General features: G+C 44.5%; 1 protein-coding gene across 2 annotated transcripts; it reads right to left on the minus strand.

Annotated features, from left to right (window-relative positions):
* Positions 1 to 4: 4 nt before the first annotated feature.
* On the minus strand, positions 5 to 25,316 carry rnf17 (ring finger protein 17). Of its 2 annotated transcripts, none has more exons than XM_055878181.1 (37): positions 25,095 to 25,316; positions 24,514 to 24,626; positions 21,522 to 21,619; positions 20,268 to 20,331; positions 20,007 to 20,096; positions 19,662 to 19,765; positions 19,292 to 19,460; positions 19,070 to 19,146; positions 18,869 to 18,943; positions 18,359 to 18,762; positions 18,148 to 18,255; positions 17,846 to 18,007; positions 17,546 to 17,717; positions 17,282 to 17,423; positions 16,897 to 17,087; positions 14,021 to 14,171; positions 13,738 to 13,915; positions 12,515 to 12,630; positions 12,241 to 12,361; positions 12,004 to 12,124; positions 11,592 to 11,852; positions 11,218 to 11,365; positions 10,910 to 11,022; positions 10,562 to 10,652; positions 7,223 to 7,344; positions 6,792 to 7,096; positions 5,566 to 5,729; positions 5,332 to 5,451; positions 5,155 to 5,235; positions 4,842 to 4,967; positions 4,672 to 4,725; positions 4,403 to 4,510; positions 4,181 to 4,304; positions 3,884 to 4,019; positions 2,816 to 3,002; positions 2,344 to 2,461; positions 5 to 222 (listed from the first exon to the last, which is right to left on the minus strand). In XM_055878181.1, exons 1-36 carry the CDS (start codon positions 25,171 to 25,173, stop codon positions 2,366 to 2,368), a joined length of 4,971 nt encoding a protein of 1,656 aa, XP_055734156.1. In that variant the 5' UTR covers positions 25,174 to 25,316; the 3' UTR covers positions 5 to 222; positions 2,344 to 2,365. The 2 variants fall into 2 exon arrangements, with proteins under 2 accessions (XP_055734156.1, XP_055734155.1); XM_055878180.1 differs by having other exon boundaries at positions 18,359 to 18,786; positions 25,095 to 25,315.
* Positions 25,317 to 25,741: the final 425 nt, after the last annotated feature.

Below are 25,741 nucleotides of genomic sequence, written 5' to 3' on the forward strand. Positions count from 1 at the left end.
TGAAGCAGTTTTAAATAAACTTTAATACTTCTGTACCCTTCATACAGACAGTATTTCAGATAGAAAATAAAGTGCTCAGCCAACTTAGATACATTCTGCTCAAAAAAACATTTTAAATAAAACAATGTTCAAGATTTTTATGTACTGTATATTGAAGGCAGCATTCTTACAATGCAGAAGGAACAGGGAACTGAAGAACCCGTCCAACGTCACAGCAGATCTCTGGTGGAGAGAAAGGTTACTTAATAACATATTCAGACTACAGAGACTTGACGTCGCTCTCTTGAACAAACAGATGACACTTTCTTTGAAAACCATTACTGACCATACGATGCCGAGTGGCCTGGGGTCCTGTTAGCCCGTTCCCGTTTTCTAAACGTTATGTGCTACGCAAAAAAACCTGTCACTGATATTCATTCACACTTCTACAACATGTAATTAATTAAATTCACACTGTTCATTGTATAATGGAAACTGCATAGAATGGGAGGAAGATGTATGCATGTCATTGTGGCAGCAAGAGGAAAACACTGCATGAAACACACCACTCACTCTCCCAAAACACATACACACACAGCTCCCAACTTTAACTGAACAGAATTTAAGGAGCACCAGAAAGATAATTTCTGATATAGTTTAGGTTTACATTAGGCCTATATGAATCCTACCTTGAGAAGGGGGTAGTGTATCCCAATATGCTTCATGTGTTGTATCTGTGTGCTTACTGTGACTATCACCCGGACATTGGCTACTAGGTAGCTACTTCCCACGCCGTTGCTGGACAGTAGTGATGGGCAAGCGGGAGCGAAGAGTACTGTGTCACGGTGTTGCCATTCATGCCCTCCCCATTGAGTAGTAGAGTATGTATGTATGCATGGTTATCAATGAGTTATTTCTTGTGTAGGCTACTATCCTACTTGAAATAAAATGGTAGGAATTAAATGGCCACGTTAGTTACCCGGCTTATCAACTTGTCGCGCAGCCCAATCAACCACGCAAAATTAGCTGATTTGCTTTCTATACACCCACTCCTTTCAACTCATCAACTCGCCTATACTCCGGTCGCCATATTGGGCTGTAGCTACTCACTTACCTTCGAAGCACATCTCATGAGTAGCAGACCCTTTACTTTCTTCCTGTGCCAATCAAAATTGCCTAGACCTAGTGTCAAAGTTAGCCGGTTGTTAGCTAGCTAGGTAACATGACTGAACAATTATCAAACCAATAATTAGCAACCCGGGATTAGTTTAAAACAGCCGGTGACATGGTTTGTGAAATTATATAAAATTTAAAACAGCCGGTGACATGGTTTGTGAAATTATATAAAATGTGTGCAAAATCATGCAGGAATAAAAAAAGGTAGCTTTGCTAATATGGATCATATTTCTGGAACCATTTGGGCTAGACACAGTGTTCTCTGCTGTAAATCTGCAAGCATGCTTGTCTCGAAGCGGTGCTCCATTTATCCTCTGTCGCTCAGAGGCTGCGTGACAGCGAACTTGAAATTACAAAGCCTACTTAGACTGGCCTGTGACCTTGGTTATACCAGGCAATGAAAGAATACAATGTACCAACTTTGTGCCGATGTAACAACGGCCAAATTATATTTTAAAAACTGATGGAAGAATAGATATGCAAGAAGAGCGGACAGAGAGAAGCAGGTGAGTGAAGGCTGGTAGGGGATGCAGCGAGAAGCAGGTGAGTGAAAGCTGGTAGGGGATGCAGCGAGAAGCAGGTGAGTGAAGGCTGGTAGGGGATGCAGAGAGAAGCAGGTGAGTGAAGGCTGGTAGGGGATGCAGAGAGAAGCAGGTGAGTGAAGGCTGGTAGGGGATGCAGAGAGAAGCAGGTGAGTGAAGGCTGGTTGGGGATGCAGAGAGAAGCAGGTGAGTGAAGGCTGGTAGGGGATGCAGAGAAAAGCAGGTGAGTGAAGGCTGGTAGGGGATGCAGAGAGAAGCAGGTGAGTGAAGGCTGGTAGGGGATGCAGAGAGAAGCAGGTGAGTGAAGGCTGGTAGGGGATGCAGAGAGAAGCAGGTGAGTGAAGGCTGGTAGGGGATGCAGAGAGAAGCAGGTTAGTGAAGGCTGGTAGGGGATGCAGAGAGAAGCAGGTGAGTGAAGGCTGGTAGGGGATGCAGAGAGAAGCAGGTTAGTGAAGGCTGGTAGGGGATGCAGAGAGAAGCAGGTGAGTGAAGGCTGGTAGGGGATGATTTTTTAGATAGGTAGGGCTGAAAAATGTGGTAGTATCATATTGTACAACGTGATTCAAAAATGTTGGTATCATGACGTTTTGGTACCATGGTACCGGTATACCGTGCAACACTACTCCTGAATGAGAGCCAAACCCACCTTTGTCTCTTGCTGTAGTGTCTTAGTCAAAGTCAGCCAGTCCTTTCTCCACCAGAGGCAGGTAGACCAGAGCTCCATCCTCGTCATACAGGAACACAGACAGCTCCGGTTCAGTGGCCTGAGACAACCAGGAAACAGCATTATCATAAAAACTACACTATAGCTTCATTATCACCATTATCATAAAAACTACACTATAACTTCATTATCATGATTGGCGGAGATGACCAACAGCACCACGGTTACAATCTCACAATGACCTAATTGGCTGAATGGTATTTGAACGGTATATTGTTTATAACCACAATACACACATGCAACAATTCTGTTGTTGTGCAGAGACCACAGTGACGCTGAATGCCAAAAATCCACTATCATAACCATGACCACACTTAATGTCTCGTCATTGTCTGTCCAGCCTTTTATGACTGCCACTGATATGACGGGGATAACTAAGGCAGATGTTGCTCACGGTAACGGATGCGGTGCAGCAGCTGTGCAGCAGGTCAATCATCTCCAGGGCAGCCTTCAGGCTCCACTCTGGCCGGTAGGACAAGCGCTCCTTCTCCAGGTTGAGGCGGGGTGGTCTGAAGCCCGCCACCCGCACCTTGATGGCCTTACAGGGAAACCGCAGGAGATGGGCCGGGATCTGACGCAGCCTGACGGAGAGAAAAAAAGACCATATTACCTCCGGTAACCAGAGAGGAAAAGGCAAAGCGAGAGGTTTTTACTCTGCCCAAAATCTGTCCACAAAAATGACAGACATTTTTGTATGGAGGTCAATGAGTGTCTAATTTGGTCAACAGTTTTTTTTTTTTTTTGCTATGTGGGGCTTATTTGATCTAATAGAAGTTTTGTAATGGTTAGGTTGTAAACAAATACAGTGATATAAATGGACGCATGTGGCATTCTGGCAACTTTGGGAAAAAAATACTTTTTGACTTTTTGTCATAGAGATAGAGGACTCTATTACCCATTTTAGCGTGGACATTGCCATTGAGGACTTCCACCATTTTAAAGTAGTCAACAGGGTGGGGATTCCTATGAATTGGGAGGAATCAGCCAATGAATAATAAGAAAATTGACTACTTTAAAATGGAGACCACCTCAATGGCACTGCCCATGCTGTCAGACGCTATAATGGCACAGATACAAAGATGAGTCGTCTATCTCAAAGGTTCCCAACCAGGGGTACTAGGACTCATAAGGCCATAGGCTTACTGGTAAAATGCACATGAGAGTAAATCAGAGGTACTCAGGGCAGACCAAAAATCAGTTGGTGGTACAGTAACCGAAAAAGGTTGGGAACCACTGCTCTTGCTCTAAGGCCTGTTGTTCGCATGCCCTCTCATCGGCTAGAATGGTCCCACCTGATCTCGCCTCCTTCCGCCTGCCTTCCATCTTTGAGGATGTGTATTTCCATTGTTAGAGTGGTCACTTGACTATCTTGTCAATATAATAGACAATCAATCTGCACGAAAATGTGATTTACTTATGCTCCAATCTCCAGTAGGATTGGACCCACAGTGAGATGTCTTACTTGTGTGTGGGAAGGGTGTCGTCAGAGCCAAAGTCCACGTGTCTGACCAGGATCTTAACAGGGTTGAGGCCAGCGAAGCCCAGTAGCTTGGCCCGGTAGTACTTCCCATCACTGTATTCTGCCAGACACGGGGCCTCTGGAGAGATAGACACACAGGATCAACAAGTCAGCACTTTACCACCTAGCTCGTTATAAATCCTTGTTACAAGACCCTATGGAAATGTTTTAGTAAAAGCATTAAGGATTAAGTGTGAAGTTTAGTCCATGGAAAGTGCTTGTGATCATGTTGTGGTTTACCAATGGCGAAGTCCGAGAGCATGGCCAGACGGTCAATCCTGTCATGGACTCTCTTCAGTGCTTCCTCCAGACTCTCCCCACCAGACTCCATACAACTACTGCCATCTAAGGGATACAGGAACACCTGCAACACACACACGCAGTAGAAAAAGTTGCAAAAGGCATAACAAATAATTTCAGAATTGACATTGACATTACAGTTGGGTATGGAAGTGGTAGTACCTCGTTGGGGGTCCGGAGGTGTTTGATCCTGACCCGGAAGCGTTCGCCTTTCTCAGGCAGGTCTGGGTATGAGAACACCCTCGGTACTGGCCCCGGGTCCTCCAACCCCTGTACATAAGACAGGAAAACACATCAGAGCAGTGGGGATGACTGACAATCTCACACTCGATAAATAAATAAACAAATGTAATTGGCAAGTTATATCACAGTGCATACTAGCAATTTCAAACAACATCTTATATACAGATGGCACTGAATAACCAACGTACCTCTGTGTCAATGTCCCAGTCATCTAGATCTAGGTGAGATGACACCACCAGCTCCTGAGGAAAATCACAGATTTAGACAATTGTGTTGAATCAAAGCCTACTTTAAAAAAAAAAAGGGGGGGGGGGGGGGGACTGAAACAAGGGTAACATACCCACCCCTCCCTCCCTACCTCCTGCATGGATGCAATAGCCTGGTCTACAGAGGCGTGTTGGTGGTGAACCATGATTCTGCTTAGAGTCATGCCATCCAGAGAAATCTGTACTGTCAGACAGCCCAGAGGATCCTCAGGCAGTTCCTAACACACACAGTCATGTTTTTTGTTACATTTCATCGTACATCAGGTCAGTGAGTCCATGCACAACTGATACAGGGCCTTGCCTGCAGCTTATAGTGAGACACTCACATTTACTCAAACTGACAGGATCACCTCATATCCCCCCAGCACTAACATACCATCTTTGTGTATGTAGTGTCCACCTCACCATAACCTGCATGTCCACACAGCGGTTTAGCAGCAGCTCTTTCAGCAGAGCCACAGCATCCCACTGCCACGTCCTGCCCACCTGAACGGAGACAGAGATGATGTAGATGAAGGAGAGGAAGCTACTGAGATGGAACACTGAACTAAACCACCACGATTCTGAATCTAGTCCACTCACAGGGATGACGCCGTGCAGCTGGCAGGGCATACAGAGCTGGGGAATGTCCTCACACAACACTGTGGGGTAGACGTGACACACTGGGATGTTCTCCACTAGACCCTGGTCCACGTAGCGCACCTGGGACACACACACACACGTATAGGTTGGGTGTTGTAAGTTTTGTATAGACATCATTTGTATAAACTGTTCAAAATCCCAGTATTTATTTGTTCACAAAAAACGTGTCTGTACCTTAACGTGACCTCCGATGACCTCCAGCACCTCTCCTCTGTACCAGAGCATGTCAGAGCCCATGACAGCACAACCCAGGACACTCTTCCAGGTGTAGGGCTTCAGCCTGGGAAGGGTCTTTATGTGTTGCTGTAGACGCTCCCGCAGCTGCTCAAACTGACGCCCTGACAAACACACAGTAATTACGCATGTACACTGAGTGTACAAAACATTATGAACACCTTCCTAATATTGAGTGTGTCACCTAGGGCTGTTATGATGACCACAGTGGTGATTTTAGCATGTAAATCTTGGTGGGGCAAACTGAATTATTTTTCTTAGATGCATGCCAGCAAAGCACAACACAATACAAGTGGCTCCCATTTTGGCTGTCGCGTTTGTGGCGCGTTCCGGTGAGGGCGTGCACTTCGTTATTTATCTCCGGTAATGGTCTCCGGTATTCTCAGCCTTAAATTGTATCGTTTATTTACATATTAGGGTACCTGACGATTGATTAGGAACGTTGTTTGATATGTTTGGAAGAGTTTATTGGTAACTTACGGGATTCATTTGTATGCATTTTGAACGAGGGAAACCGGTGGATTACTGAGTCAAGCGGGCCAAATAAACTTTTTTGGGATATCGAACAAAAGGACCATTTGTTATGTAGCCGGGGACCCTTGTGATTGCAACCAGATGAAGATCTTCAAAGATAAGTGATTTATTTTATTGCTATTTCTGACTTTCATGACACCTCTGCTTGGTTGGAAAATGTATGTAATGCTTTTGTGTGCGGGGTGCTGTCCTCAGATAATTGCATGGTGTACTTTCGCCGTAAAGCCTTTTTGAAATCTGACAAAGCGGCTGGATTAACAAGAAGTTAAGCTTTTAAATGATGTATGACACTTGTATTTTCATGAATGTTTAATATTACGATTTCTGTAATTTGAATTTGGCGCTCTGCAATTTCACCGGATGTTGTCGAGGTGGGACGCTAGCGTCCCAATGATCCGTAAGAAGTTAACATATCTCCTCCACTTCATCTACACTGATTGAAGTGGATTTAACAAGTGACATCAATAAGGGGATAGCTTCCACCTGGTCAGTCTATGTCATGGAAAGTCTGTGTCAAATTGTGTAAAACTCAGGGTATGTGTGTGTGTGTGTGTGTGTGTGTGTGTGTGTGTGTGTGTGTGTGTGAGAGAGAGAGTGAGCGCAGAGGTAAACAGCAGTAGAAAGGAGAGTACCTGCGTACTGCGTCATGGCGTAGATGAGGCCATCCTCTCCGATGGCAGAGATTGTCATCAGAGTGCGTCCACAGTGGGGCAGCTCAGGGGGGCAGTAGGCCTGTGTCTTCACCTTCTCTGGGGAGGGGTTAGTATGGGCGGCCGGTTTGGGAGGCGTAGGGGCAGTGGAGAGGGGTCGGGGAGAAACTGACCAGTCAGAGGAGGGGTTGGGGGGCTGGTTTTCTGTGTTAGGTGTCCTGTTTTGAAGGCCCTTGAACTTGGAGTCAGAGTCTGATAACTCCTCTAGTTTAGGCATGGGGGACGCTCTGTAGCACAGAACACAGGGACAAAGAGGGCAGATAAGTAGAGCCAGCAGAAAGACATGGGTCCTAGGAAACATATTATACTCAACTGTGAAACATACATCCACACACAAGAGTTCTGTTACTCACTGTGGCTTCCTCTCTTTCAGAGCGAGGCCCTCACTAACTAGGAAGTCTGCGATGCTGACGTCTTGCCCGGCCCGGTTGGAGCAGTACAGAGAGACCGGCACCGGACGCTGCTCTGTGTTCTCCTGCAAAGAGGAAAAGGCTGGTAAAGAGAAACTCAAGTAAAACCATGGATGGTCTCCACCGAGCTGGTGAAGAACAAAGTGTCACAGTATTCAGATGATCTACTATTATATATCACTAACCCTGTCTATAACATACGGCTTATTTTAAACACATTTGGATCATTCTCAGGTTACAAATTGAACATTAAGAAAAGTTAATGTTTTCCGATCAACCCCGCTGCCAAGCAAATTCACCCTGGAGCCCTGCCTTTCCGTCTGTCGCCCTCTGGTTTTTCCTATTTAGGTTTGAATATAACACCTTTGGCTACCCTCCATAAAACTAACTTCGTAAGTCCAGTCACTCAAGTTAAAACAGACTTACAACGCTGGGATAGTCTGCCTCTGTCCTTAGCTGGCAGAATCCAATCTGTTAACTTCTTATGGCTGCAGGGGCAGTATTGAGTAGCTTGGATGAAAGGTGCACAGAGGTGCCCATAGTAAACTGCCTGCTCCTCAGTCCCAGTTGCTAATATATGCATATTATTATTCATATTGGATAGAAAACACTCTGAAGTTTCTAAAACTGTTTGAATTATGTCTGTGAGTATAACAGAACTCATATGGCAGGAAAAAACCTGAGAAGTTCCACTTCCCGTTTGAATTGTTTCTGAGGTGGTAGATTTTCAACCAAGCTCTTATTGAAATTACAGCGAGATATTGATGAGTTTTCACTTCCTACGGCTTCCATTAGATGTCAACAGTCAATAGAACTTTGTCTGATGACTCTGCTGTGAAGGGGGGCCGAAGGAGACAGGAATTATTAATCACTGCCATGAGGTGACCACGCGTTGACCATGCGCCGTCACACGAGGAGGACCTCCGTTCCACCGCTCTTCTGAAGTCAATCTATTTCTCCGGTTGGAACGTTATTCAAGATGTATGTTAACAACATTCTAAAGATTGATTCAGTATATCGTTTGACATGTTTCTACTGACTGTTACGGAACCTTTGGACATTGTCACGTTATAGTGGATGCGCTTTGTGACTTTGGAATTTCTTACTGCTAACGTGCTAACCAAAGTTGCTAATTGGACATAAATAACGGACATTATCGAACAAATCAAGCATTTATTGTGGACCTGGGATTCCTAGGACTGCATTCTGATGAAGTTCATCAAAGGTAAGGAAACATTTATCATGTATTTTCTGGTTTCTGTTGACCCCAACATGGCGGCTAATTTGGCTATTGTTCTGAGCTCCGTCTCAGATTATTGCCTGATTTGCTTTTTCCGTAAAGTTTTTTTGAAATCTGACACAGCGGTTGCATTAAGGAGAGGTATATCTATAATTCCATGTGTATAACTTGTATTATCATCTACATTTATGATGAGTATTTCTGTTGAAACAATGTGGCTATGCAAAATCACTTGATGTTTTTGGAACTAGTGAATGTAACGCGCCAATGTAAACTCTGATTTTTTGTTATAAATATGAACTTTATCAAACAAAACATGCATGTATTGTGTAACATTAAGTCCTATGAGTGTGATCTGATGAAGATAATCAAAGGTTAGTGATTCATTTTATCTCTATTTCTGCTTTTTCTGACTGCTATCTTTCGCTGGAAAAATGGCTGTGCTTATTGTGGTTTGGTGGTGACCTAACAATCGTTTGTAGTGCTTTCGCTGAAAAGCATATTTGAAATCGGACACTTTGGTGGGATTAACAACAAGATTACCTTTAAAATGATATAAGACACATGTATGTTTGAGGAATTTTAATTATGAGATCTGTTTGAATTTGGCGCCCTGCACTTTCACTGGCTGCTGTCATATCGATCCCGTTAGCGGGATGCAGCCATAAGAAGTTAAAATGAATTTTTTTTTACCTCTGTTTCTAAACCTTTTTCAATGTCTTTTGATCTTTCTGCCCGAAATCATTTTTTACCAAGTTTGATAGGCTCAGTCATTTTAACTGGGCTGGCAAATCACCTAGGATATATAGAACAATACTTCAAAAGGAGACAAGATGGAGGATTGGCACTTCCAAATCAACTGCTTTACTATTGGACAGCCAATATTCAAAAGATTGTGGTCTGGTGTAATGCTCCAAGTAACAGCTGGTGCTCATTAGAAGGACACTCCTGCCAATCATCCTCCCTTTCTGCTCTTACTTGTGCCCCACTGTCCTTCAAAGTACACTGGAAACCCCATTGCGCTCTCTACTTTGAAGATCTGGAGACAATTTTGTCAACATTTTAGACTTTTTACCCCTTCTCCTCTAAGCCCCATTTGTAACAACCACTTATTTGAAGAGCACATGGCGCCAGTGGCGAATTTGCCAATCTTGGTGTTCTCTGGCAAATGCCAAATGTCCTGCACGGTGTTGGGCTGTAAGCACAACTCCCACCTGTGGACGTCGGGCCCTCAGAGTCTGTTTCTGACCGTTTGAGCAGACACATGCACATTTGTGGCCGGCTGGAGGTCATTTTGCAGGGCTCTGGCAGTGCTCCTCCTTGCACAAAGGCGGAGGTAGCGGTCCTGCTGCTGGGTTGTTGCCCTCCTACGGCCTCCTCCACGTCTCCTGATGTACTGGTCTGTCTCCTGGTAGCGCCTCCATGCTCTGGACAATACTCTGACAGACACAGCAAACCTTCTTGCCACAGCTCGCATTGATGTGCCATCCTGGATGAGCTGCACTACCTGAGCCACTTGTGTGGGTTGTAGACTCCGTCTCATGCTACCACTAGAGTGAAAGCACCGTCAGCATTCAAAAGTGACCAAAACATCAGCCAGGAAGCATAGGAACTGAGAAGTGGTCTGTGGTCACCACCTGCAGAACCACTCCTTTATTGGGGGTGTCTTGCTAATTGCCTATAATTTCCACCTGTTGTCTATTCCATTTGCACAACAGCATGTGAAATTTATTGTCAATCAGTGTTGCTTCCTAAGTGGACAGTTTGATTTCACAGAAGAAGTGTGATTGACTTGGAGTTACATTGTGTTGTTTAAGTGTTCCCTTTATTTTTTTGAGCAGTGTATATATATTACACACACAGTACCAGTCAAAAGTTTGGACACACCTACTCATTCAAGTTTATATATATATATATATATATATATATATATATATATATATATTTAAAAAAACACAAAACAGTGAGGTAGGGACTAGGGGAAGTGGTTAAGGGCTACAGGAAGTGGTAGGGCTAGGAAAAGGTGTGTGATGTGGCGTCACCTTGATGGTCATGATGGCCATGGCTCCTGTCAGGTAGTAGGAGATGAAGTCACACGCTGTGGCTGTCCAGGTGGAACGACCGCCTGCAGGTCTGAGAGGGAGAGAGAAAGAAATGGAGCGAGAGGGAGAAAGAGTGAGAAATTTGAAATGAGGTCTAAGGAAAATAGCATGCCCCTTGCTCCAGTATTAGGATAGGTGTGATAAATAACTCATGCCCTGAGGAAACCTGTCAGAATCTATTTGTGTGAAAGGTCTACTAATTCAGAACATTTTGCCAGGGATCAGTGTTTGAGGTCAGCCCTTCATTTGAGGGGGTTTGAGGTCAGCGCTGCATTTGTGTGTGTTCACCTGATTTCACTGAGGGAACACTCCAGCACCAGCGAGCCAACCAGACTGGGCAGCAGTGGTCTCAGGTTGTTCACATGGAGTTTCACCTTGTTGCCAAAATCACAGCGTACTACCTAACACCATGTGGAGACAAAACACCACACTGCAGTTACAGCTGGATGTACCCATCTGTCAATCACTGATGAAACAGTAATGGCAAATCGGCTGCAATAAGCTGCTACAATGTCATTACTTCTAAATCCACTCCTAGTCCACTTCTGTGGCTCTTAAAGGATAGATGTGTGTGTGTGCGCGTGCTCGTGTGTTACCTCGGCAATGCAGCCGAGGGAAACAGGAGAGCAGAGCTGGCCCCTCTCCCAGACCCCGTTGTTGTAGGCAGCACAGTACATGTCTGCCTTCCACTCTATCTCCTGGGGCTCTGTACGGGCATACTCCTGCTTCAACAACTCATACACCCTGAAACAGAGGGGGAGAGAGCGATAACTAAATGACACAGACCTCTCATCAGCGTCTCATTCTAAAGTCACACATCATAGAAAATCAAGTCAATGTCTGTCAATCCACTCTACAGTTACAAGATTCCTGTGTGAACACAGCCCAAGATTCTCTGCTGGATTCGGTGAGGCTTCAGTAAGCCATTGTCTGTCCCTCCTTGCCCTCCTCTCCATCCCCACTGGCTGACCTCTTGAGCTGGGTGTCCATCTGTAGCAGCTGGACGTAAAAGCTCCCGGGTGAGACCACGTGGGTCAATCTGACCCTCAGGTCTTTCAGGTTGGCCGGCAGCATCAGGTAGGGCTGGATCTCTTGGGGGTCTTGGTCCTGCTCTGGGGTCTCCTGGCCCAGGGAGATAGGGGCTGGCTCAGACTCAGCCAGAAGACCCTCGAGTGGGGGGTCCCACACTGTGGTGTCTACCACTGGCGCCTGGGTGTCCTTAGATTTGATACTAAGTGAGAGGGAGATGGGGTAAAATAAAACATCTCATTTTTGGAACCATACCCACATCTGTGTGTGCAGGTATCAAAAAGTCTAAATAAGATTAGTTATTGATTTTACCCATGAAGTATCCTGCTGTGAGATGACAGACACACACTCACCCCTTCTTGAAGCAGGCCAGTTGGTCGTTGACCAGCAGATCTTCGATGTTTGCTAACGGCTCGCTGGAATCACTGGTCTCAAACAGCCTGACTGGCAGACCCCTGCCCCTTCGACCAGCCTCTGGGAGTTCAGAAGACACACACAAATCAATCAACTACAGAACAGTCACACGGTTGTCGTGGGATGCCAAGACAGTGCCGTGTGAAAGGAGAACTCTCCAGTTCTGCCCGTCTTACCTGTGGCCACAGCGGTCACAAGTCTCTGGTCAGCAAGACTCTTGAACTTCTCTATACACGCTTCGCTCCATGTCTCACCCTCTTCCAGAGGAATCACATCAGCCAGGTAGCACTGGATGGCCTGGGTGGGGGGGGGTAATTGTGCAAGCCATTTGAATAATAGGAGTGCCCTGCCCGGTCTACCAACCCTAGCAGTTAATGCTGGGATGGTATATGGATACAGTCAGCCTTATTTATTCTCCATCCAACATATTCTAGTGTAGTGTGACCTCACCATGGCTGGGAGGGCAAAGAACTCATCCTTGATCTTCCTCAGGTCATTGACTGACAGAATCTTGTTGTTGCCAAAGTCTACAAATTGGACTTCCACCTTCCTGCCCCCGGGAATACCTACACACACAATAACATTCTAGTCTTTAGGTAGACTCTTTTTCCATACATTTTTGGAGTTTGCATATAATTTATTATCCAAGGCAGTGGTTCTCAAACCTCTCCTCGGGATCTCCAGACATTTCACTATTTTGTTTTAACCCTGAACTAGCTCACCAGATTTCACTTAGTTGACTATTTGAAATCAGGATATGCTAGTTCTGGAATAGATAAAATACATGGAACGGTTGAGGGCCCCCAGGAGAGGTTTGAGAACCACTGATCTAAGGGGACAATACCGTAAAAAAAACAAAAACACATTGTGACCTCAATGAGTGTACCTAGGGGCTGTGGCAGTCATTACATTTTGTCAGTTGGTAACCATCATGCCAATGACTGCTAGTCTCACGGTCTCAAAGATCAAAAACAAACAGGTAGACTGCTCCTTAATAATCTGAATGGAGTTGTTATTTGTAACAGCATGCACACACACACTGAAGGAAGAAAAGAAGCGCAGTAACGTTATGTAGACTAGCCTCAATTAATCTACCTAGCTAGCTTCTCTCAGTTTGACGCAGTCAAGACGGGTACTATTCTATCAGATAGGATGATAAATAACAAGCAAGAAGTCTGCTAGCGCGAGTTAACAGTGCTTGCCGTCGCTCTCTGTTTCTGTGCTTGCTCGTGTCACTCACTGCGCACACACACACCGCAGGCCCCTTCTCCCTAGCGCCATGCTCGTTCTGTTGCTCTCCCTCTCCTTTCCTCCACACCGGTTAATAAAGTATCAAAACAAATGGAATTTTCTCATGCTAGGTTGTGGACCTGACCGGGTCTCTATGTTAAAAAGTGTACTGTGCATATTGTGTCCGTCTGGGAAAGCCCCGGGTCTATTTTTGAACGGGACCTCTAACTCCCATCACCATTTATCCTCATTATTCAGATTAGAGGAACAGGGCGCTGAGTACCAAGCCATTCATTGGCCAGTTGATTATACTGCCTTACGCATCAGCACCATTCATGTAGTCCTACAGAGAGCATTCATGTAGGCCTACGTGACTCATGACTGCCGGTAATTCGGTCACCGCAACTGCCCTAAGTGTACCCACGCACAGACAGTGTACTGACCGATGACATGGGCCCTGTACCAGACCTTATCGTCAAAGCGTGCCACACAGGCCTGATCCAGGACAGGACAGTAGACCTCCAAGTCCTGGTCCTCTCCTCTGGTCCCCCTGCTGGGGCAGTCATAGCTGTAACACTCCTGCAGCTTGGCTGTCAGCAGCAGGAACTCCATGTTGTCAACCTGCGTTTAATTAGCAAGGGGGAAGAGTTAGAGAGGGCTCTGGAATATCAGCTGATAATGCTTTCATGTGTGTGTGGAATGTGTGTGTGTTTGTGTGTGACCTACCAGTTGGATGTAGAAGTGTGAGGGTGTGTCTATGTGGGACACCACAGCGTTGAGCTCTACGTTGGTACGAGGGAAGACAGGAAGGTAGAACTGGAGAGGCCTCCTGCCACACGGCACAGTCTTGGCATTCCACGCCACCGGAGAATAAAACCTACAGCAGCAGAACGGGACAAACATATTACTACTGATTATCCATGGCAACAAGGAAGAAACTGATGCAGCCTTCCGCAAAACTCATATAAGGGAAACACTGGATATGTACAGTATGCAGGGTTTACATATTTTGACAAATGGAATTTCAAGACTTTTCCATGACTTTTAACCAAACTTCCATGACCAATAATTAACGGCATCTATGTGTATGTATAAAACAGTATGTAATGTGGTATCGACCCTGGGAGGCTGCTCTCTGATCCCATGTACTGTCGTTGTTCAAAGCACTTAACCCCCCACAAAGTGAAATACCTGTTAGGCAACTGTACAAAACAAGAGGTCAGTCTGGAGAGCTACTGGGTGTGCAGGCTTTTGATCAAGCCCTGCTCAAACACAGAGACAGTTTATCAAGGTAAGGTTCAGCAGCTAATTTCTAAAATGTGGTTTGTTTGAGGGGGACTGGAATAAAAGCCTGCCCACCCATTAGCTGTCCTGGAGGATGGTTTACCACCCTTGATGTATAAAATTGCAACATTACAACCAAATACATTTTATGCCTTTTTAAATAATTTGCTCATTCAATATATCAAAAGATCAAATGGCTTTGATAGGCCACAACTCTTTTTATTCAGCTGAAGCAAGCCCACACATTTTCTTCAGGAAATGTACCTTTTCTAATTTATTTTAGTTACCTTAGAAGTGTTTACGTTGCAGGCTGACTAGCATCTATTGTGTTGCAATGTCCCATACATTGGATGCCCAAATAAACTATAAGTATCAACAAAACAAGTTTAAGCCACTTAATCCAAAAGAAAGGCTACATCTAATCCATTTTTCTAAAATTACTGTTCACGATTCACAAATTCTTATTTTGATTCACTGCATTTGAACCAAATCCCAACTAATACAATGGTGAAGTGTATTGTTCATTTCGTGAAAAATAGTTTAAAATGAATAATCTGAGTCGTTCAAAAAAGTAAATCAACTTTGTATGGCCTTATTCGCGAGTGTTTTGGACATGACGAAAACATTAATACAAGCTAACAATAGCTAAACAGTTAACTAAAGGGCACAAGATATGTTTTGAATTGGCTACATAGTTATTAGTCTGTTCTCTATTTAAGTGATAATGCCCAAGAAGTCGGCAGGGGTGTTGTTAGGCCCGAGACAAAGTCCAGGGCCGGTAAACTGTGCCAATATATCCTCCAAACGCCGGCTTCAAGGGCATTATCACTTTTATACAATGTGTTACCAACATATTACAATACTGATTGACATATTTTCATTAAAAAAACATTAATTTGATGAATTTATTCATACTATTTCATCCTTCCACAAGATATAGTCCCAACACAAATCTAAGGTGGCTAACCAAGCAGGCTGGTCGTTCGTTTGTTCTATCGGTTCGGTTGCCAGAGACGCGACCCAGTCATTCAGTCTTTTTGTTCTGCATCTATGGATGCGACCCAATCGTTCGTTCTAAATGTTCCATTGCAATTCTAGCTGGCAATGTTCTTATCCCTTGCTTGCAAGCTAGCCAACTACGGCTAACTTAGTCACGTAAAAAAGTGCAGCCAGAATAACACAAAGTAGTTGCTTGTTTAAGCTCTTTTCTAGTGCCATTTATTTGGATACATCCATAACAATGAGCTAATGATGCGCGATTTCACCTGGTATAGAAATGTGCTCACTTGTCAGGACACTGTTGTTCAGAGGAGCTAGCCAACAACTCAGCTAACACAATCACTTCAAACTGAAAAAACTCCAAACTAGTTGCACTTCGTTTAGTTTGACCTTTTTTCAATTGACATTTCTTTGTATATACCCATAAAAAATTATGCCAGCTGATTCATGATTTCGACTGGCTGAGAAACGCTGCCTGCCTGTCTCATCACGTTCATTACTATGGGACAGCTAGAGATCAAATATGAATATTGAAACAATGTTGCAAATGTCGGACAGAGAGCAAGGTTTATACCAATCTCTGCCGTTGAAAACGAAATGTTAGTCTAAAAGAAATGTGAGATAATGTCTAGATGCTTTTTACAGTGGAGATCGAGTTGATAAATTGCTTGGCTGGGCTGATGAGACAGCGGATTGCCCAGTCAGATGTTAAAATGCGTATTTAATCTGTTCCATCATAGATTTAGCCGGTGGTAACTTTTTTTTTTAAACGTAGGGGCAGGTCAGCGCCCCCCCGCAGGGCGCACGGTGGATTGCACCAGGTTCCTCCTCCCTGACGGGAGTTGACGGTCCCTGGATGTTCTCTGCTTAGTGCGTCAGGGATGGCGACACGAATTAAGCCTCCAACAAAGGGGCCTGTAAAACAGGACCCCAACACCGGCTGGAATGCGGTTTTAACCAATCAGCATTAGACTCACCCGTTATATAACATATTTTATAGGCTAGGACTACCTGCTGCTGCAATGTTCGACTGTCTCGCTCTCCTTGAGCAACAGCCCACTATTTTCTTACAAATGCAGGTGATGCGGGTAAACACAGCTGTGCAAAAGTGTCATTCCGATCCTAGCTGATATGTGGATTTTAATTTGATTGATAAAATATTTAAAAACTGTCTCTAAATAAATTACATGAACAGAAATTATTATTTGCACAATTTTTCAGATTTGATCATTTTCCAAAACCTTTCCAGGCCTGGAAAACATCATTAAAAAAATTCCATGTCTTTTCCAGGATTTTCATGACCATGAGTATGTATGTACCTGGCGAGCTCGAGGAAGACCAGGTACTCTCGGAGGGACATAGGCATGTTGCTGGAACCGCTGTCCATGGGGGCTTTCTTCAGATCCACTAGCAGAGCACCTCTCTCCTGACCAAACACCTGCATCTCTACTGAGGCTGAGCCCACCACGCGACGAAACTCATCCTGGGCCTCCGCACTCCAGCCTTTAGTCTGGGAGAGAAGAGAGGAAAAGGAGGGGGATGCAGGTAAAGAAAACAAATCTAAACTCATCCTAGTCACATACAATAGCCCTTCACTTGAAGAAAAAGATAGATGGCGACATACACAAATGTTATGTCAGAATATGGACAATATGCAAATGTATGCCCCTTACAAGGTCTGCAGGCATGATGTCCTCCACTTACCAGGTCTGCAGGCACAATGTCCTTGAGGGAACACTTGATAGCCTGAGGGAGCCAGCGGCTCATTTCTGATTGGCCGGCGACGTCCACTCTTCTCAGACGCTCATTCATGTCCCTGATGAACAGGTCTGGACCTGCCTCCTCACTGGGAATGGGGAAGTAGAGGTGGAAGAGAAAGACAGACCTGGGTGACTGAAAAAACAAGTCAATGTTCTGTCCTTTTTCATGCCTACTAGGTTTTTCACGTGTGTGCGTGTGTGTCTGTACCTCTGCAGGGCTATTCCCTTGCAGAAACCGTAGTCTTGGAAGTAGACTCTGACACGGTGAAGTTCAGGAACAGGACAGCTGCGGACTGGGTCCAGGTGACCTCTCTGGAACAGTTCTGTCAGGGTGGCCCGACACCACATCCCCTCCTTCCACTTCACAAACACTGTGGAGCCTGACGGAGACACACACGCGCAATAGTCAGAGTGGCAACATTGCACTGCTTTCATTTCACAAACACCATAAAACCTAGAGAAAGGGACATACCCACAGTAAGGTTTCACACACACACAGTGATCTCACCAGTCTCCAGTATGTCGCTGGCTGTGAACAGTCCTCTCTCTCCAGAGCAGAGAGAGTTGATCTTCTTGGACAGCAGAATACAGGCCCTCTGCTCTGCCACGTGGCGGATGTAGAAGTGGTTAGGGTTCACCACATGGGTCACCATCACCCACTCCTGGAACACTGCACACACTCACAGTTTCTATGTGTCTCTATTCATCAAGTTATAGATTACGTGACCATAACTGTTGTGCATGTTATCATGTGAAATGTGTGTTGTGCGGATCAACAGTGCGCACACTAGATGTCTGTCTCTCCTCTACCTTTCCCCTGACTGACAGGTAGGAGGTCCTCCTGGATCTTCTTGCTGCTCCTCTGGGCTCTCTGTCTCTCACTGGCCTGCTGCAGCTCAGACAGGTGGGCTGGGACAACTACAATCAGAAACCAAGGAACACCATTATTATCCTATGCGGTTTACCTCAGCAGACATGCACTGACGTGCTCTCTAAATGTTGCTGTGACATTGTCACTAACCTCCAACTGAGAACCCTGCTGCAGTGGTTTTGGATGAGGCTGTGGTGACTTGATGGCAGGATTTCAAACTGACTTCATCCTTCCCTTCTCCTCCTTCTTCAATCTCCTCTATAATCTCCTCTATGATGACGTTGGGTCCAGAGTCTGAGACAGGGCTGGAGCTGGGTAAGGGCCAAGGGCCAGGGCTGGGAGAGGGGCCCCAGGTATGCCTAGTCATCCTCAGGCTTTCCTGCTCCTGGTGAGGTGGAACAGGCTCTCTGGTGCTGGGCGGGGGAGGCCTCATCATCGTTTGGCTCTCCTGCTGCTGCTGCTGGGGGCGGCTGGGCTCTCTGGTGCTAACGGAGTGTGGGAGCAGGGGGGCCTTCCTATTGGGCCCTGCCTGCTCTTGGGGCCTCTCTCTGTCTCTGTGGATCAGCTCATCTGTCAGACTGAGGGTGGAGTTCAAAAGGCAGTTAAACCATGTAAACAAAGATATATATTTTTTTCTCTGTAGCCAATTACTGGACGTACATCTTGGCGTTCCCAATGTTGATCTTCAGACACGCCTTCAGACTCCTGCCCAGCGCATCCTGCTGTGCTATGCAGCTAACACACACACACACATGCGCGCCATGGGTCAGATGTGAGTTCAAACTACAGTAGCAGAATTCCAGTCAGGCCACATAGCTACAAGGTTTCAAATTGTAATTCAGGTCAACTTTATTGACTCACCTCAGTCCAGAGCCCAGAGACAGACACTTCAGGTCAAACGACTGTACATCCACAGAAGCCTGCAGGGTCTCCAACAACTGTTCAACACACAAACACACCTCGTATGTTTGAAGTGAAGTGCCACATATATGTATGTATGTATGTATGTATGTATGTATGTATGTATGTATGTATGTATGTATGTATGTATGTATGTATGTATGTATGTATGTATGTATGTACCTGCTCCAGGTCGCAGTAGCTCTCCAGGGAGGGGTGCTGTCCAACCTGCCTGGCCTTCTGCATGGCTGTGCCCAGGGCCCTCATCCTCTCCTCCACCCGGCCCAGTTCCCTCCTGCTGGACGGGAAGTGCTGCTCCATGTCGGTCAGCTCAGCCACCAGTGCCCCCTTCCTGACAATGCAGGAATTACACCTCACCCCATGAAACCAGAAAAATAATGGGAGGGTCCACTCACTGTATACGTCCATTTGATCAGCCCTGATAAAAAGCATTACAGCCAAGCCCAATACACACAGTAGCAGAAGCTATAAATACATAACACACTAGCCCATTAGTGAGAGGAAGGTATGAGGTGGTTGTAGAGTAGTGTACCTTCTATTGAGGATGGTGAAGGCCCTGTCCATAGCCTCATCTATCTCCATCAGCAGTCTGGCCTTCTCTCTCTTCACCTGCACCATCAAGCCTTTCACCAGAGTCTGCAGAGGCAAGCAACCGGTATGCTACAGGTAACATCTTGCTTTCATACAGTGCTGATTTCCCAGACACAGATTAAGCCCAGTCCTGGACTACAAAGCATGCGCAATGTATATTCTCCATTTAATATGCTTTTTTTAGTCCAGGACTAGGTTTAATCTGTCTGGGAAACCAGGCCATAGTATTATTGGATCAGTACAGATGGAAGGACAGGAGATGTGGGACAATCCTTTTGTCGCTCACCTGATGGATGTTGTCCAGATTGGCCATGTTCTCAGAGGCCTGAGACAGAGCCTCTTCTACTGCTTTCAGTGCTGTCTCTACATCTGGACCCTAGAACCGAATACATATATTGCCTACTATATAGAAACAACAGAAATTCGACCATTTCTGCAGCATTCTTTAAATAATGCCCTGCATCTGTGTTTGGCTGACCGACTCCCAGGAGCTTGGATATTACTGATCAGACAGGCCAAGCACACTTATATTAACGTCAAACCATACCTGTTTTGTGTCCTCCTCGACAGGTAAAGACGAGGATTTGACTCTGTGATGCCTCGGTCTGTCTCTACCAGAGTTTAAATAAACAAAAATAAAGGTTGTCTACAGAATGAGAACGATTACATAAAGTGCATTAGGAAAGTATTCAGGTCCCTTGACCTTTTCCACATTTTGTTACGTTAGAGGCTTATTCTAAAATGTATTAAATTGTTTTTTTCTCTCTCATCAATCTACACACAAAACCTCTTCAGCAAACAGGTTTTACGAAATATTTGCTAATTTATAAAAAAATTAAAACAGAAATACCTTATTTACATAAGTATTCAGACCCTTTGCTATGAGACTCGAAATTGAGCTCAGGTGCATCCTGTTTCCATTGATCATCATTGAGATGTTTCTACAACTTGGAGTCCACCTGTGGTAAATTAAATTGATTGGACATGATTTGGAAAGGCACACACCTGTCTATATGAGGTCCCACAGTTGACAGTGCATGTCAGAGCAAAAACCAAGCCAAAGGTACTTCAACAAAGTACTGAGTAAAGGGTCTGAATAGTCATGTAAATGTGATATCAGTTTTTTATTTTGAATTAGCAAAAATTAATTTTAAAAAACAGTTTTTGCTTCATCTTTATGGAGTATTGTGTGTAGATTGATGAGGGGGGAAAAAACAATTTAATACATTTTAGAATAAGGCTGTAATGTAATTTGGGGAAAAAGTAAAGGGGTATGAATACTTTACGAAGGCACTATGTAAATAAAGATTAGTTTATTATTTTTTATACATTTTCAAAAATTTCTAAAATACTGTTTTCGGTTTTTCATTGTGGGGTATTGTGCGTAGAATGATGAGGAAAAAATATTCTAAAATTGAGAAAAATTATAAGTCTAATGTAACAAAATGTGGAAAAGTGTAGGGGTCTGAATACTTTCCAAATGCATTATATTTCCAGTTTGGAGTGTTTGTTCATTATTGAGATATGAGACAGAATCTCTGTGATTACTAACTAAAGGACCCATAATGGTCTGAGGAGAATGGTAGAGTGTTCGCTCAGAGTTAGCTGATAAATGGACACTGAAAAGAAAAATTAGAATAGGGGGAAATCATATTGAAATGTTTTCTATTTATAATCATGCTCTTAATATGCGTGTAAGGTCAACTGGACAGCAATTCAGTTTCTGCATTATAAACTGCCAAAGTGAATCATATTGGCGGGCATGTGTATTTATAAGTATGTGAAATAAACTGTTATATACCTTTTCATTTTGTTCATTTTGGCTGTGTAGATGAGGCCGATGATTCTGCTGTCCACCTGCAGTCCCTCCACCCCTCCTTCAGGAAGAGTGGACTCAACCTGCAGGAACACCCACTGCATTTCATACAACTACACTACTTATTCACACTGCAGCCAATTAGCCTGCTGGTAAGTAGTATGAACTGGCACAAAAGTATGTGGACCCCCCTTCAAATTAGTGGATTCGGCTACATCAGCCACCACCCGATGCTGACAGTAGGGCCGGGCGATATGGCCAAAATCTCATATCCCGATATAGGTAATTTCATATCCCGATAACGATACATATCACGATATAGCACATTTTCTGTAAATTCAATGAATAAATAGTTTATATAAAATGACCACATGTAAAGGCCTATTTCTCTTTGAATTATACTCAACAAATAAAAAGGTACTTACTCATATTTGATTATTTCTCCTTTTATTTAGAACCTTTGTGCAAATTTTCAATTAAGCATGTAAAAAAACAAAATATTAATGTATAAAATCTAAAAAAGGTAAATTGAAAACATTTCAACTATAGTTGCAAACAAAATAAATATAGGCCTAAAATATACACTGCTCAAAAAAATAAAAGGAACACTTAAACAACACAATGTAACTCCAAGTCAATCACACTTCTGTGAAATCAAACTGTCCACTTAGGAAGCAACACTGATTGACAATAAATGTCACATGCTGTTGTGCAAATGGAACAGTGGAAACTTGTTCTCTGGAGAGATTAATCACGCCTCACCATCTGGCAGTCAGACGGACGAATCTGGGTTTGGCGGATGCCAGGAGAACGCTATCTGCCGCAATGCATAGTGCCGACTGTAAAGTTTGGTGGCGGAGAAATAATGGCCTGGGGCTGGTTTTCATGGTTTGGGCTAGATCCCTTAGTTCCAGTGAAGGGAAATATTTGTTGCAACAGCCTCCCGTTCCTGTTTCAGCATGACAATGCCCCGTGCATAAAGCGAGGTCCATACAGAAATGGTTTGTCGAGGTGGAAGAACTTGACTGGCCTGCACAGAGCCTAGACCTCAACCCCATCGAACGCCTTTGGGAGGAATTGGAACGGCGACTGCGAGCCAGGCCTAATTTTCCAACATCAATGCCCGAACTGACGAATGCTCGTGGTTGAATGGAAGCAAGTCCCCGCAGCAATGTTTCAACATCTAGTGGAACGCCTTCCCAGAAGAGTGGAAGCTGTTATGGCAGCAAAGGGTGGGGGGGACCAACTCCATATACGTTTGATCAGGTGTCCACATACTTTTCTTTTTTTATCACGTAGTGTAGTCTAATACCAACATGTTTCAAGCAGACCACCATAGTCCCTGTGCCCAAGAACACTAAGGTAACCTGCCTAAATGACTACCAACCCGTAGCACTCACGTCTGTAGCCATGAAATGCTTTGAAAGGATGGTCATGGCTCACAACACCATTATCCCAGAAACCCTAGACCCACTCCGATTTGCATACCTCCCCAACAGAGCCACAAATGATGCGATCTCTATTGCACTCCACACTACCCTTCCACACCGGGACAAAAGGAACACCTATGTGAGAATGCTATTTATTGACTACAGCTCAGCTTTCAACACAATAGTGCCCTCAAAGCTCATCACGAAGCTAAGGACCCTGAGACTAAACATCTCCCTCTGCAACTGGATCCTGGACTTCCTGATGGGTCACCCCCAGGTGGTAAGGGTAGGTAACAACACATCTGCCACGCTGATCCTCGACACGGGGGCCCCCCAGGGGTGCGTGCTCAGTCCCCTCCTGTACACCCTGTTCACTCATGATTGCGCGGCCAGGCACGACTCCAACACCATCATTAAGTTTGCCGATGACACAACAGTGATAGGCCTGATCACTGACAACAATGAGACAGCCTATAGGGAGGTCAGAGACCTGACCGTGTGGTGCAAGGACAACAACCTCTCCCTCAACGTGATCAAGACAAAGGAGATGATTGTGGACTACAGAAAAAGGAGGACTGAGCACACCCACATTCTCATCGACGGGGCTGTAGTGGAGCAGGTTGAGAGCGTCAAGTTCCTTGGCGTTCACATCACCAACAAACTAACATGGTCAAGCACACCAAAATCCTATTCCCCCTCAGGAGACTGAAAAGATTTAGCATGGGTCCACAGATCCTCAAAAGGTTTTACAGCTGCACCATCGAGAGCATCCTGACGGGTTGCATCACTGCCTGGTATGGCAACTGCTCGGCATCTGACAGCAAAGCACTAGAGGGTAGTGTGTACAGCCCAGTACATCACCGGGGCCAAGCTTCTTGCCATCCAGGACCTCTATACCAGGCGGTGTCAGAGGAAGGCCCTAAAAATTGTCAAAGACTCCAGCCCTAGTCATAGACTGTTCTCTCTGCTACCTCATGGCAAGCGGTACCGGAGCGCCAAGTCTAGGTCCAAGAGGCTTCTAAACAGCTTCTACCCCAAAGCCATAAGACTCCTGAAAGTCTAATCAAATGGCTACCCAGACTATTCCTCCCCCCCCCCACTTCTACGCTGCTGCTACTGTTATTATCTATGCATAGTCACGTTAATAACTCTACCTACATGTACATATTACCTCAACACCGGTACCCCCTGTATATAGCCCCGCTATTGTTATTTTACTGCTGCTCTTTAAATATTTGTTATTCTTATCTTACTTTTTTTAAAGGTATTTTCTTAAAACTGCATTGTTGGTTAAGGGCTTGTAAGTAAGCATTTCACTGTAAGGTCTACCTGTTGTATTCGGCACATGTGACAAATATAATTGGATTTGATTTATATTACTGTAAATGTGAACATTTTGAAAATATTGGGACTATAGATATACAGGGAAGTGTATACATTCACCATTGCATTTACAGCCTTACCACTTTTTGAAATATGTATGTGGTCATCAGTTTCATGTAGTGTTTGTTGTATAGTTGACATCAGGTGCCAGTACTGTACCATACCTTGCATTCAGGGCACAGAATGACATTGTTAAACTCCAGCGAGCGCAGACAGGTAGTGCAGAAGATGTGGGAACACAGGAGGACATTGGGAAGGTTGCCAACGATTTCGTCCTCTGAAAAGATTAATGGCATTAAAATGTATTTTATAACGTTTTGTGCATTTTTAGGTTGGGTTAAGGAGGTGCCTAAACCTGCAACAATAGTTTTTTTCCTACGCCATAATAGAGTTAACGTTTATGGAAGATACTTCCTCTCTGGCCATAATGGTCCAGTCCAGACGTATTGGCACTGTGGCAGGCTATAGGCAGAATGAGATGATGTGTCCGGACCAAACTCTTGATAAGCTTCTTCAAGTCAACAAAATGTATTATTAGCTACTATATAACGTTACTGTATAAATACAGTTCGCCTGTTTACTGAAGAAAATGGACCGTGTAACTTTTGGTAGCCACAACGTGGTCCGATGCTAGCTAACAGGTGTGCAATTTGACAGGTAACGTTAGCTCGATATAGCTAAAACTTTAAACAACATGAATGACAATATGTGGACTGGTAAATTATAATTATTACAATGAATTTACCTGGTAAAGTGTAAGCAATACCGCATATGTTACAAACCACAGAGTTCGGGTTGTCGGCTCGAGGCGATCTGTCCGACATTTTTGAACGGACGACTACGGTTCACATCGAATGAAAGAATGTTCTGTCAAAGTCCTCTGCCTCCAATTATGTCACGTGCTCATAAAGGCAAGCAAGAGCAGATGGAAAGGCACGACCGTGCACACGACAGGATGGATGGAAAAGGCTTCGGAGAAAAGGCAACTTTTTTCTCCAGAATTCCCACTTGAGGGCGCCATATCATACTTTAGCAATCCCTGGCCTTCCGCCTGCACCCGGCAGTGATGTAGTTGTGAGTTTTGTGGTCAAGACAGGTAGGCTAAAGAACACGTTGACCATTGTGCACTGTTGATGATAACAATTAATTTTAAACATAATAAAGTATGCATATTTCCACAGTTTTTTCACCTTCTTGCCATTAAATGGGGTTAAGGAGGAAATTGACATCTTTACAGCTGAATGGACAATGTTTTATTTACGAACCCCGGTCCAAAGGGGATATGAGTGTGCTGCATAGATTCACTTTTGACGGTAAGATGAAACTACTTAATACCGGCCTTTCAGGTAGCTCAATGGTAAACCCTCTATTTAAAATGAGTAATAATATTTA

This window comes from Salvelinus fontinalis, chromosome 23, assembly GCF_029448725.1.
Source record: "Salvelinus fontinalis isolate EN_2023a chromosome 23, ASM2944872v1, whole genome shotgun sequence".
In the NCBI taxonomy this organism is placed as follows: domain Eukaryota; kingdom Metazoa; phylum Chordata; class Actinopteri; order Salmoniformes; family Salmonidae; genus Salvelinus; species Salvelinus fontinalis.